Raw genomic sequence first — 17808 nt, 5'->3', positions numbered from 1 at the left:
AGATTCAGTGTACACAGTAACATAATGCTATTCAGGGATCCACAGTCCTTTCAATTATTTCCCTATTTACATTTTTGATTCACCAAGGGCTTGCAAAACATTTTTAAAAATTGATCGTTGTTGCCTTATTGTTCTGTGGTTGTACAGCACCTAGCACAACAAGATCTGTGCCTACGGCTCCAAGGCACTATGGGAATACAAATAATAATAAATATGCTATGTACTATTCTACAGAAACATGCATATTTTGGGGAAACATATGTAGATACTAAAGTAGGGTGACCAGATGTCCCAATTTTATAGGGACAGTCCCGATATTTGGGGCTTTTTCTTATATAGGCTCTTATTACCTACCACACCTGTCCTGATTTTTCACACTTGCTGTTTGGTCACCCTATACTAAAGGAAAGAGGTATGTTAAGCAATTGAAGTATGGCCAAGTGATCTGAGCACAGTACCTGGTGCCAGAAATTCTGGATTCTATCTCCAGCTCTGACATTGAGTTATTACAATGGCTCGAGACAGGTGACTTAACCTTTCTGTGCCTTGGTTAAGACACTCATAAAATGGGTATCATAATAACAGGGTTTAAATGGGACTTAAGTGGAGCATATACCTTGTGCTAGCCCTCTGCCTAGGGGAGCATTTAATCCAATGTGCATGAAATGGAGTAGAATGCAGCCACTTTAATCTTCAGTATGGAAATGCAGCCTATAGAGATCGAAGGGCCAGTGTGCAGTCTTTCACCATGACTTGGGCTGCTTTCTTTCTTGGATCATGTTAGGGTTCCGCATACAGCAATTTGAAGCCTTTGTGGATTTCACACTATAGTAAAGTTAAGACAGACTGTGCTGCATTCTAGTACCTCATGGGCTGTATTTCGGCCACCCCTGCTATATAAAAAAAAAAATTGACATATCCTCCAGATCTGGTATATAAAACCACTAATATTTCAGACAGAAGAAGGAAGACACACCACAATGACAGAGCTATATAATAAAGCATTCCTTATTCTAATAGGATGGCTAATAAAGTGTTTGTTTCATTGTATAAAAAGGGGTTTTCATAATGGGGTGTGAATGCAGATAGGATCCAAAGTACAAGAGCCTTTTACCAGAGAAAGTATAATAACAAAAAGCCTAATAAAGGTGATGTGTATTCAATAACATTAAATACAGCCCCTGCCTCAGTGCTATGTTGTCATATTTTGAAACATTTTCACTGGAGACAGTAGTAATTTTTTTTAAAAAACTAAAATGTGAAAGCTAATCATTGATTCACATGAGAATTTACTATCCAGAATGTTCAGTGGACTTGATTGATCAGGGTAAAGCAAAACAGTGAGGCCACAAGCACTAGAATTTTATAGCACCTATAAAGTTCTGTATATAGTTTTTGCTCAATTTTATGCTGTTAAACTAAACATTTGGTATCATATGGCATTTTAAGTGTTTTGATTTATGTTAACACAGCAATTCCATCTGTAATAAACATTCCAAAGTATGGGTTTAAGAGTAATCTACTGTATTTATTTGTGACATAAACACTTACCTGCAATGCATTTGAGAATCATCTTAGATTTAACTCATACTGTACATTAAAGATGATATGCTTCAGACATAACAAGGTCATCCCCAAGGTGAAGACTGTAGTGATAGTTGGGGTGGGAGGAGAGGGAAGCACAAGTAGTATGGCAACAATTTTGGATTTAAAGGTGGACAAATACCCTATATTTCTCCTAATAAATCTAGATAGTATAGTTTCTATATTAAATTATATTATAAAGTGTCTGTGTTCTGTTTAAAACAGTATCATTGCAATGCCACTGAATAATAATCTTAAAAACATGACCATGACAATAGCATAAAAAGTGACAGTTTTGAAATGGATTTAGTCAAATTACATTTATTTCAGGTTTACTCAGGCTCCCTCAAAGACACAAAGAAGAAACAGAAACTCTGTGGATAGATAGCTTTAGTCTCTGCAGTTGTCTACCTTAACCTACATTCACATTAAAATAAAATAAAAAATGTATTGGGAATTAATCTGCATTATATTTTTTGAGTGTCAGTAGGCTGCTTTCTCCCTCCTGCAGTAAAACCTACAGGAGAGGAGATAGGGGAGGAAAATTCCATGAGGATCCCCTCAAGGCGTTTGTCCCCATCATTCTGTCAGATGGACAGGGATCCATGCAGATGCTCTTTGCTCTGTGACAATTAATCATGTTACTAAATCCCTTATCCTAATCTGCCTGGCCACAAATTACCCTCTAGCTCCCCCAAGTGGACGCTCACGAAAGCTTATGCTCTAATAAATTTGTTAGTCTCTAAGGTGCCACAAGTACTCCTTTTCTTTTTGCGAATACAGACTAACACGGCTGCTACTCTGAAAGCTTTTTATGTTGCTTTTGCTATGAAATAGTGCACATAAAATGTGCTTTTAGGAAACAGGAAGTTCCAGTTTTGTCCTCCACATAAACTGTGCCAAATTAATGCCCTTATTCTTAGTTTTCTGAAGCAAAGAAGTTTTTCTGTCTATAAAGTAATAGATAATTTGTAAAGGTATTGTCAAAAGCTATTATTACCATATTATTTCCTCCTTCAGTAGGAAGGAACGAATTCTGGTTAAGGTACTGGATTGTGACTCAGGAGATCTCTATTCAGTCTCGTTTCTGCAAAGATTTCTTTGTGAATTCAAGTAAATCACTTAATCACTCTGGGCCTATCTTCTGTTGGTATGTCACATCCCTTTCTCTCACCTGTTATCGGTCTGATCTATTTAGTTTGTAAATTCTACCAGGCAGCAATTGTTCTCTTACTGTGCTGCTATACAGTACCTGGGACAATGAGACCCCAATCTTAACTGTGACCTTTAAGTATTATACTGCAATTAATTAATTAACAATATATGTGGCCAGAGAAAGCATTATTTATATTGATATATCCTGTTCAGGTGGGTCTTATTAGTGGCAGATGAGGTAAGTTTTCAAAATGCAAAAATGTAAAAAAAAACAAAACAAAAAAAACTATGCCAGTAGCTAACAAATTAACCAGACTTGTAGTAACAATATCTCTCTGTGGACAGAAGCATTTGTGACGGTCTAGTAGAAATATTTCAAACTGATCTTGCTGAAATCCAGCCTCCATTCACAGTTCTTGGTTTTGTCAGTCATCTGCAATAATCCTCAATGGGCAAGTTTTCACTCCTTTTAAATTTGGCAAAGGCACAACCATCAAGGTTATCCATCACAAACTGCTACTTAATTAAAAGACTGCTGAAACAATAGTCAAGAGGACTAGACAGGCATATCAATAATATTTCAACCTACAGAATTTCAGTGGATGAAATTTCAGCCTCTTTGTTGATTCCAGAATTATTTGAAAGCCTATCTCAATTTTCTTGAATGGCTGCTGACCTGGTTAATGAGAGAGACAAGGTAGGTGAGGGAGAGTAATCTGAAAGTGAACATCTTGGTTCACTGTGTACACGGGAAATTCAGCACCTTTAATTGCATCACGCTGAAAAGGTAAAGACTTTGGCATAAGCATTTCTGCCAATATAAAAACAAAATTTTAATTAAATGGCTCTAGCATAACATCTGCGTTTAGTGCCATATAGAGCCCAGTTTACTACTGGTGTAAGAAGAAAGTGAAACTTCAGCGAAGCCAAGAGAGGGGCACCCTCTTACACCAATGGAGAATGTGGCCAAAAGTTGGTCTGTTATAGGTAGTACATTTTGGGAAGCAATCAGCCTTAGTAAAATGGTTATAATACTGAAATGTAATACTTTATTATACACATTGGTACTTTTATTGCTTTTAAATGAGGGCTGTGGGCAAATGTTACATATTCTTTCACTCCGTCAAAGTTTGGTCTTTAATATTTCTCTTTTTCACTGTGTAATTACTGGCAAGAGGAGTAAAGAAAACATTCAAGAAAAAATATTTAAAATTAAAAATCAAATCTGACCTTATGGAGGGAAAGCTTGGCTAACTCCACAGTGAAGGAGAAGTGAATACATTGGGGCAAAGAATTGTTGGCTTCAGATCAAGACAGATAGTATGTAAGCAAGGCAAACCCGTTTGAGGGAGAAATTAAGTTTTGCCTGGGCCTTCTCGGTTGTTAAAAAAAAAAAAAAAAAAAAAAGGAAACAAAAAGAGCTAGTCTTCTGAAGGATTCATTGTTGCTCTGATCGTAATTGTTTTTTTGATAGAAGTCTTTTAAGTCAAAAATCAAGATTTGCTAAATAACAAAATAGTTTGTTTCCAGTTGCATGTATAGGACATAATCTTGTCTTTGTGGAAGCACTAGGAATGCTTAAGATGCTTACATTCATTGATGTACATGGTGCAGGTACGATTTCTGGTACCACAAAATGTGCAGCTATGTACAGAATCAGATATGCCATGCTAACGCTATGAGTGGTACAACAGGAGGAACAGCATTGTTGTTGAAGTGGAAAGAGGGCCAATGATCTTCGTCATGGACAAAGGAACATCAAACTCCTCACACATTCAGCAGATGCTGCCTTTTATTAACTATTATATAGCTTGCTATGCACTGCTGCACCTTTTGGCCATAAAGCTGCGATCTAGCCCACGTTATGTAAATAATAGCATGTACAGAACTGAACAAGTGACTGTATAGCACTTAGGGTCTAATTCTGAACTCACACCTCTGGAAACCAGGAGTAATACCTCCACTGAAGTCCATGATATTACACTGGTATGAAACTGATCGGAATGAGCCCTTCAGTCTTAGATGAAGTTAAGGAGATGGATATTGACTTTATGACAGGTATCTTTCACTATTTCCATCTCTTATTTACTCAAGAATATTAGATTATCAATACAACTCTGAAAAGTTTCAGGAAGTTTTCTTAATGGACACTTACTGTAGTTCTGATTGTCTCCTCAGCGTTGGAATTATTCCAGGACTAGGCTCTAGCATTTCAAGAAGGAATCTCTGGCACAATTCATGATGGAACAGAGAAGACAGAATGAAGGAACCTCAGACATAACCCCAATGGCAAAAGAACCACTAAGTAATGTAGGGCCCATTCCTTAGCTCTGAGAGATGATTCCCAACAGTAGACCTGATTCTGATCTCATTTGCACTAATGTAAATAGGAAGGAACTCTATTGATATCAATGCAGTTAAAACAGTGTAAAGTTGGTATAAGTTAGAGAATAATGAGGTTCAGCAAGCCTCTTCAGAGGAGAGGCTGTGGAATTACTCTTTATTTACCCTGGTGTAATTGAGATCAGGATCTGGCCCTCAGCTTTTAATATTTGCATAAGTCAAAGTGTTTTAAATTTTAGTTCATATTAATTTTAAATCCTGTTCTTAATTCATTGTAACTTAAACTAACTACTGTAAAATTCAGTATCTTCATTGTTACATGCGCTGTTGTTGTAGCTGTGTCGGTTCCAGGATATTAGAGAGACAAGGTGGGTGAGGTAATATTTTTTATGAGATCAACTTTTGGATCTTTTATTGGACCTAAAGAAGAGCACCATGTAAGCTTGAAAGCTTGTCTCTCTCACCTACAGACGGTGGTCCGATAAAAGACATTATCTCACTCTTGTCTCTACAGTAAAATTAACCAATAAGAAGCAAACAATATTATGCATTTATTATTCAACATACTGACTTGTTTTTCTTTATGCTACTCTAGTTCTGGTCTCTAGTCAAGCATATTTAACTGTCATTTTTCAAAAAAGGACAATATACATAAAGACATTTCTGCATGTTTTATCTACATCCTATGTTTTAATTGGCTTTAAATAAATTATTTTCTACTAATTTATGCATTTGCAAAAAATCTATAAAAATTGTAGATAAATATGAGGGAAAATTGAAAAAAATATGTTTGTTTAGTCTGGAGAAAAGAAGACTGAGGGGGGACATGATAATAGTTTTCAAGTACATAAAAGGTGGTTACAAGGAGTAGGGAGGTAAATTGTTCTCATTAACCTCTGAGGATAGGACAAGAAGCAAGGGGCTTAACTGCAGCAAGGACAGTTTAAGCTGGACATTAGGAAAACTTCCTAACTGTCAGGCTAATTAAGCACTGGAATAAATTGCCTACGGAAGTTGTAGAATCTCCGTCACTGGAGATTTTAAAGAGCAGGGCTGCTGATAATACTTAGTCCTGCCTTGAGGGCAGGGGACTGGGCTAGAAGACCTCTTGAGCACAGGCAGTGAGTTATATCTCCATGTGGTGCCTTGGCACCAGCAATATTCTAAGCCCAGGAGCCCAGCTCCCAATATTTGGGGCTGGTATCCCCCATGGCCCCACCTGCCGCCCCCTACCCCCGCGCCTTCTACGAGTGTTCCCCATCCTCCCCTTGCTGCCCCATGCACTGGAGCAGAGCTTCCCTGCCTCTTCCCTGCAGCTCCATGCTGCCTCCCTGCAGCAACTGCTGCCGCAGGTCCTAGTGCCCCCAATCTCGACTGCCAGGGCAGACTGACTCTGAGCCTGCCCTTCCACCTCAGACCCTTCCCTTTTCCGGCGGGACCCTCCACCAGCACAGGGGGCCCCCTGCCCGCACTCACCGCTCCTGCCCCATGCTGGGCAAGGCGGCAGCCCCACCCCTCACCCCCAGTAAGGCTACAGTCGGGGCAACAGCAGGGAAGGAGGCGCACACAGCACGCCCTGGCACCCACGGGAGGCGAGGGAGATTCCTAGACCTGAGAGAGGCCCTAGGAGCACATGCAGTGACAGTGGTGGGGGTGAGTGTGCTGCTGGGGGGGCATGAAAGGGGGGCTCCTCCCCCAGAGCTTGCTGCTGCCAGCAGGGAAAGGGCATGGGGAAATCCTCCTCTCTGGACCCTGTCCCAGAGCAGCCTGCCTGCACCCCAAACTCATCCCCAGCCCTGCCCCACTCTAGAGCCCACACCTCCAGCCACAGCTTTCACCCCCCCACACCCCCTCTACCCTAGCCCTGAGCCCCTCCAACACCCCAAACACCTTATCCCCAGTCCCAGTCAGAGCCCTCATCCCCCTGCACTCCAACCCCCTGCCTTAGCCCTGAGCCTCTCCAACACCACAAACTCATCATTTCCAGTCCCAGCCAGAGCCCTCATCCCCCTGCACTCCAGCCCTCTGCCCCAGCCCTGAGCCGCTCTAATACCCCAACCCCCCAGCCCCAGACAGAGCCCTCACCCCTCACACTCCTACTCTCATCCTGAGCCCCTCCCACACCCCAAACCCCTCACTCCCAGCCTGACAGAGCCCTCACCCCCTACACCCCTACTCTCGCCCTGAGCCCCCCTCACCCCTGCACCCCCTCCCATCCCCAAACTCCCTCCCAGAACCTGTACCTCTCCCTCCACACCCCCTCTCATCCCCAAATTCCCTCCCAGAGCCTGCACCCTGCACTCCAATCCCCTGCCCCAGCCTAGGGCCTGCACCCCAGACCTCATCCCCCACCCAAACTCCCTCCCAGGGCCTTGGGCATGTGGGGGGTGGAGTTTGGGCAGGGGCGGGTTCTGGGCACCACCAAAAATTATACAAACTTGCCCCCTTGCTCTTCCAGTCCTATGATTCTATGATCATTTCTACTGGGCTTTTGCCCTACTTTGTATGCATGTTCTTATAGTCACAGAGTGACATCACTTGGTAAAATAACACCAGTGTCAGCTTTTCTAAAGATAGGACTTGCTAAAACTCAAATGAAGGTGGCAATAGTGGAAAGGTTGGGTATTCTCATGAGGTCTTTTTTTCAAGTGCCCTATAACCATATTCACCAGCTGCCAACATTCTATCCAGGCTAAAAATGTCAACATTATTGCCTGTTTGCTTTTAATCTTTAAGGTATTAAGTGACAAAAAGCACAAGAGCTATGTGTCCTGTTCATATTTTTGGTGGAAACATGCTCCGAGTTGAAGGTTAAGTGACTGTTGTGCATGTATTGAATCCATTACAGGACATTTTGTAAAGATGATAACGTTTAATAAATACAATTTGGTTTTCTGCAAGGAAATAAAATTAAAAAGAAGCTAAAATAATCAGAACCAAATTCTGCATTCATACACCTCTGTTAACACAAGGACTTCAAGAGTATTATTACATGTTGGTCCAGAGACAAAACCGCCTGAAAACTGCCCTAACTATAAACATAAAGGAGTGAAGACTATTAAGCCAGACCTCAACACTAAGAGGTGCCGGTAGCTACTTTTTTTAATGAAAACATTCCTTTTAATTGACTGCTAATGTGAAGCATTAACTATCCACAAACGTGACAGGTTTCAGGGTGCTGTGCTCCATCTTGATCTGAGCAGGAGCTGGAGCACTGAATAGTTCAAGAGCCAATTGTTACCAACTCTAGTGATTTTTATCCTGATTCTCATGATATTTGGTGCTTTTGTTAAAGCCCCAGCTCCTGAGAAGCTCAGCTTTCTTTTTTTAATTTAGCCACTGTTGTTGTCAAGAAAAGTTAAAAAATGTGACTCCTAAAAGGCTCAGAAACCAGGAGGCAAATAAAAAGAACATTATTATTTTTAAAACATCTCATGGCTTTTACGCCAAACTCGTGAGTTTTTGAAGCCTGAACATTGGAGTTAGAAATTCTGTTAAAAGAAAAGGAGTACTTGTGGCACCTTAGAGACTAACAAATTTATTAGAGCATAAGCTTTCGTGAGCTACAGCTCACTTCATCGGATGCATCCGATGAAGTGAGCTGTAGCTCACGAAAGCTTATGCTCTAATAAATTTGTTAGTCTCTAAGGTGCCACAAGTACTCCTTTTCTTTTTGCGAATACAGACTAACACGGCTGCTACTCTGAAACCAGAAATTCTGTTGTCACTTCAAAGGTTGAAGAGTTGACACTTGAGCATAAATTAAATGTTGTGATTTCCTGAATACTACAATATTTTAAAAAATGGACTCTATGCTACAATAGAATGAATCTACAAAGCTATGAAAATAGATCTTGTCAAACTAACTTGATATCTTTTTTGATGAGATTATAAATGTCATTGGTAAAAGCAATAGTGTTGACGTAACAGACTTCTCTAAGACTTTTGACTTGTAACACATGACATTTTGATTAAAAAACTAGAACAATATAAAATTAACATAGCAAACATTAAATGCATTAAAAACAGGTTAACTGATAGATCTCAAAATGTAATTGTAAACATGGAGTTGTCATCAAGAAGGTATGTTTACAAGGGGATTATGGAGAGATTGGTTCTTGGCCCTATACTATTTAATATTTTTATCAATGACCCAGAAGAAAACATAAAATCATCTAATGTTTGCAGCTGACACAAAAATTGGGGGAGTGGTAAATAATGAAAAAGAACAGGTCACTGATTCAGAGCAATCTGGATCCCTTGATAAACCAGCTGAGGCGGAAGCAAACAATATGAGTTTTAATACATTTAAATGTAAATGTATACATCTGGGAACAAAGAATGTGGGCCATACTGAAAGGATGGGAGAGACTATCCCGGGAAGCAGTGACTCTGTAAAAGATTTGGGGGTCGTGGTGGATAATCTGTGGAACATGAGCCCCATTGTGACATGGTGGCCAAAAGAGCTAAGGTGACCCTGGGATGCATAAACAGGAGAATCTCAAATAGGAGCAGAGTGATTATTTTACCTCTAAAAGGAAAGGAGTACTTGTGGCACCTTAGAGACTAACAAATTTATTTGAGCATAAGCTTTCGTGAGCTACAGCTCACTTCATCGGATGCATTCGGTGGAAAATACAGTGGGGAGATTTATATACACACACAGAGAACATGAAACAATGGGTTTTATCATACACACTGTAAGGAGAGTGATCACTTAAGATGAGCCATCACCAGCGGGGCGGGGGGGGGGGAAGGAGGAAAACCTTAACTTAACTGCTGGAAATGGCCCACCTTGCTTGTCTCCATGAAAGGTTTTCCTCCCCCTCCCACCCCGCTGGTGATGGCTCATCTTAAGTGATCACTCTCCTTACTGTGTGTATGATAAAACCCATTGTTTCATGTTCTCTGTGTGTGTATATAAATCTCCCCACTGTATTTTCCACCGAATGCATCCGATGAAGTGAGTTGTAGCTCACGAAAGCTTATGATCAAATAAATTTGTTAGTCTCTAAGGTGTCACAAGTACTCCTTTTCTTTTTGTGAATACAGACTAACACGGCTGCTACTCTGAAACCTATTTTACCTCTGTATCTGGCACTTGTGCAATCGCTGCTGGAATACAATTCAAGAAGGATGTTAATAAATTGGAGAGGGTTCAGATAAGAGCCAAGAAAATGATTAAAGGATTAGAAAACATGCCTTGTAATGATAGACTCAAAGAGCTAAATCTGTTTAGTTTAACAAACAGTAGGTTAAGGGTTGACTTGATTACTATATACAAATATCTTCAGGGGGAACAAATATTTAATAATGGATTTTTCAGTCTAGCACAGAAAGGGATAACATGATCCAATGGTTAGAAGTTGAAGCTAGACAAATTCAGACTGGAAATCAGGTGTACATTTTTAATAGAGTAATTAACCATTGGAACAATTTACCAAGGGTCAGTGATGGAGAATCTACCACAACAATATTTTAATCAAGATTTGATGTTTTTCTAAAACATTTATGGCCTGTGTTGTATGGGAGATCAGACTAGATGATCACAATGGTCTCTTCTGACTCTATGAAAAGTAAGAAAGCGTGCCTGGAAAACACGGGGAAGTTATTTTAAATGTATGCTGCCCTGCAATGTTTTGCTTATGTATCTGTAACTTACAGTAGGATATTTTGCGTGAAAATGAAATGGGCCCATTATTTAGAGTGGCCACACACATGTAGGGCAGGGATAGCTCAGTGGTTTGAACATTGGCCTGCTAAACCCAGGGTTGTGAGTTCAATCCTTGAGGGGGGGCCGTTTAGGGATCTGGGGCAGAAATTGGGGATTGGTCCTGCTTTGACCAGGGAGTTGGACTAGATGACCTCGTGAGGTCCCTTCCAACCCTGATATTCTATGTTCCTGGAATAATGGATATTCCAGTACTTCCAGGAACAGCATGGGCCTGCCATTGCTGGTGTGATCCTGCTCCCAACAGCATGGCCTCATGTGCAAGCACTTTGTGAGATCACACAGCACTGAGGAGGGGACATTTTTAGAAGTGTGCGCCTGACCCCCATTAGTGTGATCTCAAATGCATTGTGAGTTTGAGATCAGCCCTACAGAGCGGAGCAGTGCACTCTTAAAAATTGTGTCCCTTGTCTGATACTAGACAAAACCATGTCCGGTTTTGTCCTAGTAGTAGATGGGGGCCAAAGCACCCAAACAGAGGATGGTCCAGTTCCAAACCTCTCCCTGCTATTGCTGGGTATGAGTCACCTGACATTAGGCAACAAGTAAGAGCTGGCCCTCAAAATACATGCTGGGCAGCCACTGCAGAGCACTCTGCACAGAGCTGGAGGTTATAGGGTTGCCAGGTGTACGATTTTTTACCAGAATACCTGGTCCAAAAGAGACCCTGGTGGCTCTGGTCAGCATCACTGACTGGGCCATTAAAAGTCCGGTTGAGGGCGTAGGGGGGCAGGTGGGCTCCCTGCCTGGCTCCCGGGAAGCGGCCGACATGTTCCTCTGGCTTCGGGGCAGCCACGGGGTCTCTGTGTGCTGCCCCCGTCCTGAGCACTGGCTCTGTAGCTCCCACTGGCTGGGAACCATGGCCAATGGGAGCTGTGGGGGCGGCATCTGCAGGTGGGGGCAGTGCACAGAGCCCCTTGGCTGCCACTCCAGCTAGAAGGACATGTTGCTGCTTCCTGGAAGCCACCTGAGGTAAGTACCACCTGCACCTCAAACCCCCTCCCCAATCTCCAGTCCCAGCCCAGAGACCCCTCCCACACCCAAACGTGCTCCTGGAGCCCACATCCTGCATCTCAACCCCCTGCCCTAGCCCCCTTTTGCATTTCAAACCCCTCATCCCTAGCCCCACCCCAAAGCCTTCATCCCCAGCTGGAGCCCTCCCTCCCCTGCACCCCAACCTGAACCACCCTGAATCCTCATTTCTGGCCCAACCCTGGCACCTGCACCTCAGCCCAGAGTCCGTACCACGGTTGCCAACTTTGGTTGGATGAATTCCTGGCGATTTCATCATATGACATGATCTTTAATTCCTGGAGACGCCAGGACAATCCTGGAGGGTTGGTAACCCTAGTCTGTACCCCCTCCCACACCTCAACCTATTGCCCCAGTCCTGAACCCTCTCCCCCACCCCAAACCCCTGCCCCAGCCCAGTGAAAATGAGCAAGGCTGGGCGAGAGGGCGGGGGCGGGGCCTCGCGGAAGGGACAGCGCCCAGGGCGTTCGCCTGAGCTCAGCGGCGCCACTGCAGGTGACGTAGGCACCTGCGAAGCAGAGCGCTGCCAGGCCGCGCTGCATTGTGGGTCCGCTGGGCCTAAGAGGCGGGCCCCATGGGTCGTCGCCTTTCCCACGTGACAAGCTAGTTGACGGGGATCAGCTGACTGGCTCTCACGTGACCTGGTGCTGCTGGGAGCCTGCTCTGGAAAGCCGGGGCCCCGCCGCGATGGTGGAGCCGGGCGGCGAGGAGGAGCGGCCGCTGCTGGACTCGGCGCAGAATGGCTGTCCCCCGCGCAAGGCGCTGTCGCCCCTGGCCGACCCGCGGCGGCTGGCCCACCGCCTGCTGGTCCTGGCCCTCATGTGCTTCCTGGGCTTCGGTAAGTCCCGCCTGTTGGAGCCGCCCCAGCGGCAGCCAGGCTCGTGCACCCTCCCCCCGCGCCCGTTGCTGGCTGTGCACCCGCCCCCCAGTTCCTTAGAGGCCGGGCTGGGAGCGGGCTCCTCATCCGCCCACGGTTAGGAGGGCGGTAGAGCCTCCGCGCAGGACCCGGCATAGCGTAACTCCACGAGCCTAGCCGCGGCGCTGCTGGGGCGGGGGCTGCCTGCAATATTTCTAACGTGTTGGTGGGAAAAACAAGGCCCGCACCCTCGGGCCCTGTCGCCACAACAGGGTCCTGGGGCCGGGTCCTTGTTATACCCTGGCTTTGTTCTGTCTGCCTTCCTGGGACCAAACCGTGTCCCCGGCTGTAAACATTAAACCTACCGCCCTTCTCTAGCAGCCCTGTCCCGTCTGCACAGGCAGGAGCTAAGCCAAGAGAGGATTAAAAGTCCTTCTGGAGATGAACCGTTACGTTTTATGGCAGGGCTTGTTAAAGTTTTGGAGGCTGATAGGTTTAGCATCTGTTCTTACTACTTCCATCTTAAGTTTTAAAAACTCTTCTACATAAACCTTCCCTCTTGATTTATTTTCTTTCAAATTTGAGATGTAACACTTCCCTGACATGAATTTTGCTGTATAGGCAGGTGCTAAGTTGATTTTCTTTTGGCCTTCCTTATTTTTCACCACACTGTGCCAAAACAAACAAACCCATTATTGATGTAAATGTGTTTTTCTTGAGTTTGAAGGTTCCATACATTCTGAACAAGAAAATCCTGGCTGCATCTGGTCTATTTGCCTGCATGGAAATTATCACTGTACACCACAATCACTGTCTACCTCTCAGTTAGTATAAACCAGGGGTCAGCAACCTTTCAGAAGTGATGTGCTGAGTCTTCATTTATTCACTTTAATTTAAGGTTTCGTGTGCCAGTAATACATTTTAACATTTTTTAGAAGGTTTCTCTCTATAAGTCTATATATATATATTGTATAACTAAACTATTGTCATATGTAAAGTTAACAAGGTTTTTAAAATGTTTAAGAAGCTTCATTTAAAACTAGATTAAAATGCTGCTCTTATGCTGCCAGCCTGGGGTTCTGTTCACCTAGGCCAGCAGCAGGCTGAGTGGGGCCGGCCAGGACCACTGAGCAGCTTAGCCCGCTGCCGGTCTGGGGTTCTGTCCACCAGTTCCTGCCAACCAGGGTCCCGGCTGCTGGCCCCACTCAGCCCACTGTCGGTCTGGGAACCTGGCCCTGCCCACATAGAGTGGGTACCTACCTTCTCCTGGTTCTAGCCCATTCTCTTCCCCTCTCTGCACTGAGCTGAGGGTGGGAATGCACTGAACACAGGGCTGGGGGTGAAGGAGCAGACTGGGGGTTGGGGTGTAGGGTCTGGCCAGGAGCTAGAATGAGGGAGGGGGCTTAAGGTTGGGGCAGGAGGTTTGGGTGTGGAGTGCTTACCAGGGCAGCTCCCATTTGGTGCGAGGGGTGCGGGTGGGAATGTGGGGTGGAGGGAGAGGTTGCAGAAGCTCCCGTTTGGTGCTCAGGGTGGGAATGTGGGGGATGCAAGAGTCAGGGCATGGGGTGTGGGGGGGCTGGGTATGTGTGGGGGGTGCAGGAGTCAGGGCAGGAGGCTACAGGTGTGAGGGGGGTGCCGGGGTCAGGGCTGGGGGCATGTGAGGGGGGTGCCGGGGTTATGGCAGGGGTCTGGAGGTGTGGGTTGGGGTCATGGGGGTGCTCCCAGCCCCATACCCAGAGTGCTCACAGCAGGGGGCTGGAGGGGATATGCCCTGATTCTACTCCCCTTCCCCAAGGCCCCGTCCCCACCTCTTTCCGCCTCCTCCCCGGAACAGCGCTGCTTCTCTCCCTCCCTGCCGCCCATCAGCTGATGGCCCTTATGAGGGGAGAGGAGGAGGGGCAGGAACCCAACATGCTGGTGGAAGAAGCGGGGGAGGGGGGACCTTGCCTGCCCTGCAGCAGCCGACAGAACTAAGCTTCTTCACCCTGCCCCCATGGGGGGAGGGGAGGAGCAGAGCAGAGAAGAGCAGGCAGGATTTTTAATGGCACGCAGCTGCCTGCCGGGGTCCCGGCCGCTGGCCCCGCTCAGCCTGCTGCCGGCCTGGGTTTGGCGTTGGGCTGTGCGGGGCTGGCGGCTGGGACCTAGCGGGCAGCAGCGTGCCATTAAAAATCCGCTCGTGTGCCATCTTTGGCACGCGTGCCATAGGTTGCTGACCCCTGGTATAAACTCTCACAGCTTGTGATAGTGATACGTCTGTCCTCAGAGTTGAGGAGTTTCATTCCAAATGATCAAGGGTTAAAACATTTTTAGATACATGTTAATAATAGTGGTCATTGTGCACTGAACTTGATGCTAACAGTATGAAGAGAGACATTACTTACTTTACTAATTATTTGAGTTACTAAAAGCTTAATTCACTTTTCTCTTTTGTACTTTTATTTTCCTTGCCCAGGTTGGATGGAGTAGTCCCTTTTATTTTTCAGTCTGACTTTCTGGTGCAGTGCTACAATGTTTAAATTGTGAACACTGCACAGGAATATATGAATCTAAACACCATTTCACTAAGAGGTTTTAAAAGTAATTAAAATATTTGCAGTAGGTTATACAGACATTTCACAAAAATAAAACCTGTCAGAAGCATGGACACCTTCAGTTTAAAGAACCACATTTTAATCAAATGCCATTTGATGTGGTTTTTGAATGTTCATTGCTTATTCAGTACAGTTATGAGCAGATTTCTGATAGTAGGAAGGGGCTCCCTTTATCAAAAGAAACATAGCTCCTTTATGAGCACCTGCACTTCTTGTATTTTTGCAGTAACAAACTTTGGGTGTGGTTAGTGTAAATGCAGAACAATAGATGTTCCAGTGGGGCAGTAATGGTTAAGATAAGTGTTTCTCTGTTCAAGGGCCCCATTTATACCTTAATGATGCTGTGGTACAAAACAAATTTAAAAGAAAAACCCTTCCAAAAAGTTGTATCTTGCATTAACATGAAAGAGAACTTGCTTTTATTCACAAGATTAGTTACTATTTAAGTATGTGAATACTTTATATTATCTGCTTAACTTACCTTCTAGCAGTTTGGTAAACAAACTGAAGATGAATGTCAGTGGCTGGATTTTTTTTTTTTTTTTTTTTTAAGTTTAGGAAGACTCTCTTTTTAACTTGCAAGAGTAATAGTTTTAAAGTTGTTAAAATAGCATTGTAAATATACCATTGCTTTTTTATTTGTAAATTTATCACAAACATTTGCAATATTCTTCATTAAGTTCTGAGAGAAATGAACTTGATAGACAGAAATGGAAGCAACTTTTATTATCTGTGAGATGACTTCTTGCAAATGTCATTAAAATGCAGTCCAGTGTGATTGTGCAAAGTGGCTAGATTGTCTCTATTAAGATAGGTTTCAGAGTAGCAGCCCTGTTAGTCTGTATTCGCAAAAAGAAAAGGAGTACTGGTGGCACCTTAGAGACTAACAAATTTATTAGAGCATAAGCTTTCGTGAGCTACAGCTCACTTCATCGGATGCATTTGGTGGAAAAAACAGAGGAGAGATTTATATACACACACAGAGAGAACATGAAACAATGGGTTTATCATACACACTGTAAGGAGAGTGATCACTTAAGATAAGCCATCACCAGCAGCAGGGGGGAGAAAGGAGGAAAACCTTTCATGGTGACAAGCAAGGTAGGCTAATTCCAGCAGTTAACAAGAATATCAAAGGAACAGTGGGGGGTGGGGTGGGAGGGAGAAATACCATGGGGAAATAGTTTTACTTTGTGTAATGACTCATCCATTCCCAGTCTCTATTCAAGCCTAAGTTAATTGTATCCAGTTTGCAAATTAATTCCAATTCAGCAGTCTCTTGTTGGAGTCTGTTTTTGAAGCTTTTTTGTTGAAGTATAGCCACTCTTAGGTCTGTGATCGAGTGACCAGAGAGATTGAAGTGTTCTCCAACTGGTTTCAGGCATTGGCACCCTGACAGCAGGATTGTCTGGCTATGTAGACTCCCTCCTCAGGCCCTTCGTTACCAGCACTCCCAGCTATCTTCGAGACACCACCGATTTCCTGAGGAAACTACAGTCCATTGGTGATCTTCCTAAAAACACCATCCTAGCCACTATGGATGTAGAAGCCCTCTACACCAACATTCCACACAAAGATGGACTACGAGCCGTCAGGAACAGTATCCCTGATACTGTCACGGCTAACCTGGTGGCTGAACTTTGTGACTTTGTCCTGACCCATAACTATTTCACATTTGGTGACAATGTATACCTTCAAATCAGCGGCACTGCGATGGGTACCCGCATGGCCCCACAGTATGCCAACATTTTTATGGCTGACTTAGAACAACGCTTCCTCAGCTCTCGTCCCCTAATGCCCCTACTCTACTTGCGCTACATTGATGACATCTTCATCATCTGGACCCATGGAAAAGAAGCTCTTGAGGAATTCCACCATGATTTCAACAATTTCCATCCCACCATCAACCTCAGCCTGGACCAGTCCACACAAGAGATCCACTTCCTGGACACTACGGTGCTAATAAGCGATGGTCACATAACCACCACCCTATATCGGAAACCTACTGACCGCTATTCCTACCTACATGCCTCTAGCTTTCATCCAGATCATACCACTCGATCCATTGTCTACAGCCAAGCGCTACGATATAACCGCATTTGCTCCAACCCCTCAGACAGAGACAAACACCTACAAGATCTCTATCATGCATTCCTACAACTACAATACCCACCTGCTGATGTGAAGAAACAGATTGACAGAGCCAGAAGAGTACCCAGAAGTCACCTACTACAGGACAGGCCCAACAAAGAAAACAACAGAACGCCACTAGCCATCACCTTCAGCCCCCAACTAAAACCTCTCCAACGCATCATCAAGGATCTACAACCTATCCTGAAGGACGACCCATCGCTCTCACAGATCTTGGGAGACAGGCCAGTCCTTGCTTACAGACAGCCCCCCAATCTGAAGCAAATACTCACCAGCAACCACACACCACACAACAGAACCACTAACCCAGGAACCTATCCTTGCAACAAAGCCCGTTGCCAACTCTGTCCACATATCTATTCAGG

At 44.4% G+C, this 17808-nt stretch overlaps 1 protein-coding gene across 3 annotated transcripts in view; it reads left to right on the top strand.

Annotated features, from left to right (window-relative positions):
* The first annotated feature begins 12324 nt into the window (after nt 1-12324).
* Nucleotides 12325-17808, top strand: part of MFSD1 (major facilitator superfamily domain containing 1) — a 41240-nt gene continuing 35756 nt past the window's right edge. The window contains exon 1 of one of the 3 annotated variants that reach the window (XM_038416645.2): nt 12325-12683. In XM_038416645.2, the coding sequence (XP_038272573.1) occupies nt 12533-12683 (151 nt within the window). In that variant the 5' untranslated portion in view covers nt 12325-12532. The remainder of the gene's footprint in view (nt 12684-17808) is intronic. The other 2 variants (XM_038416644.2, XM_043492057.1) reach the window with 2 other exon arrangements.

The sequence above is a fragment of the Dermochelys coriacea genome, chromosome 9 (genome assembly GCF_009764565.3).
Source record: "Dermochelys coriacea isolate rDerCor1 chromosome 9, rDerCor1.pri.v4, whole genome shotgun sequence".
Taxonomy (NCBI): domain Eukaryota; kingdom Metazoa; phylum Chordata; order Testudines; family Dermochelyidae; genus Dermochelys; species Dermochelys coriacea.
Note: the sequence above shows the minus strand (reverse complement) of the source record. Positions and strands in the feature narration are given on the sequence as shown.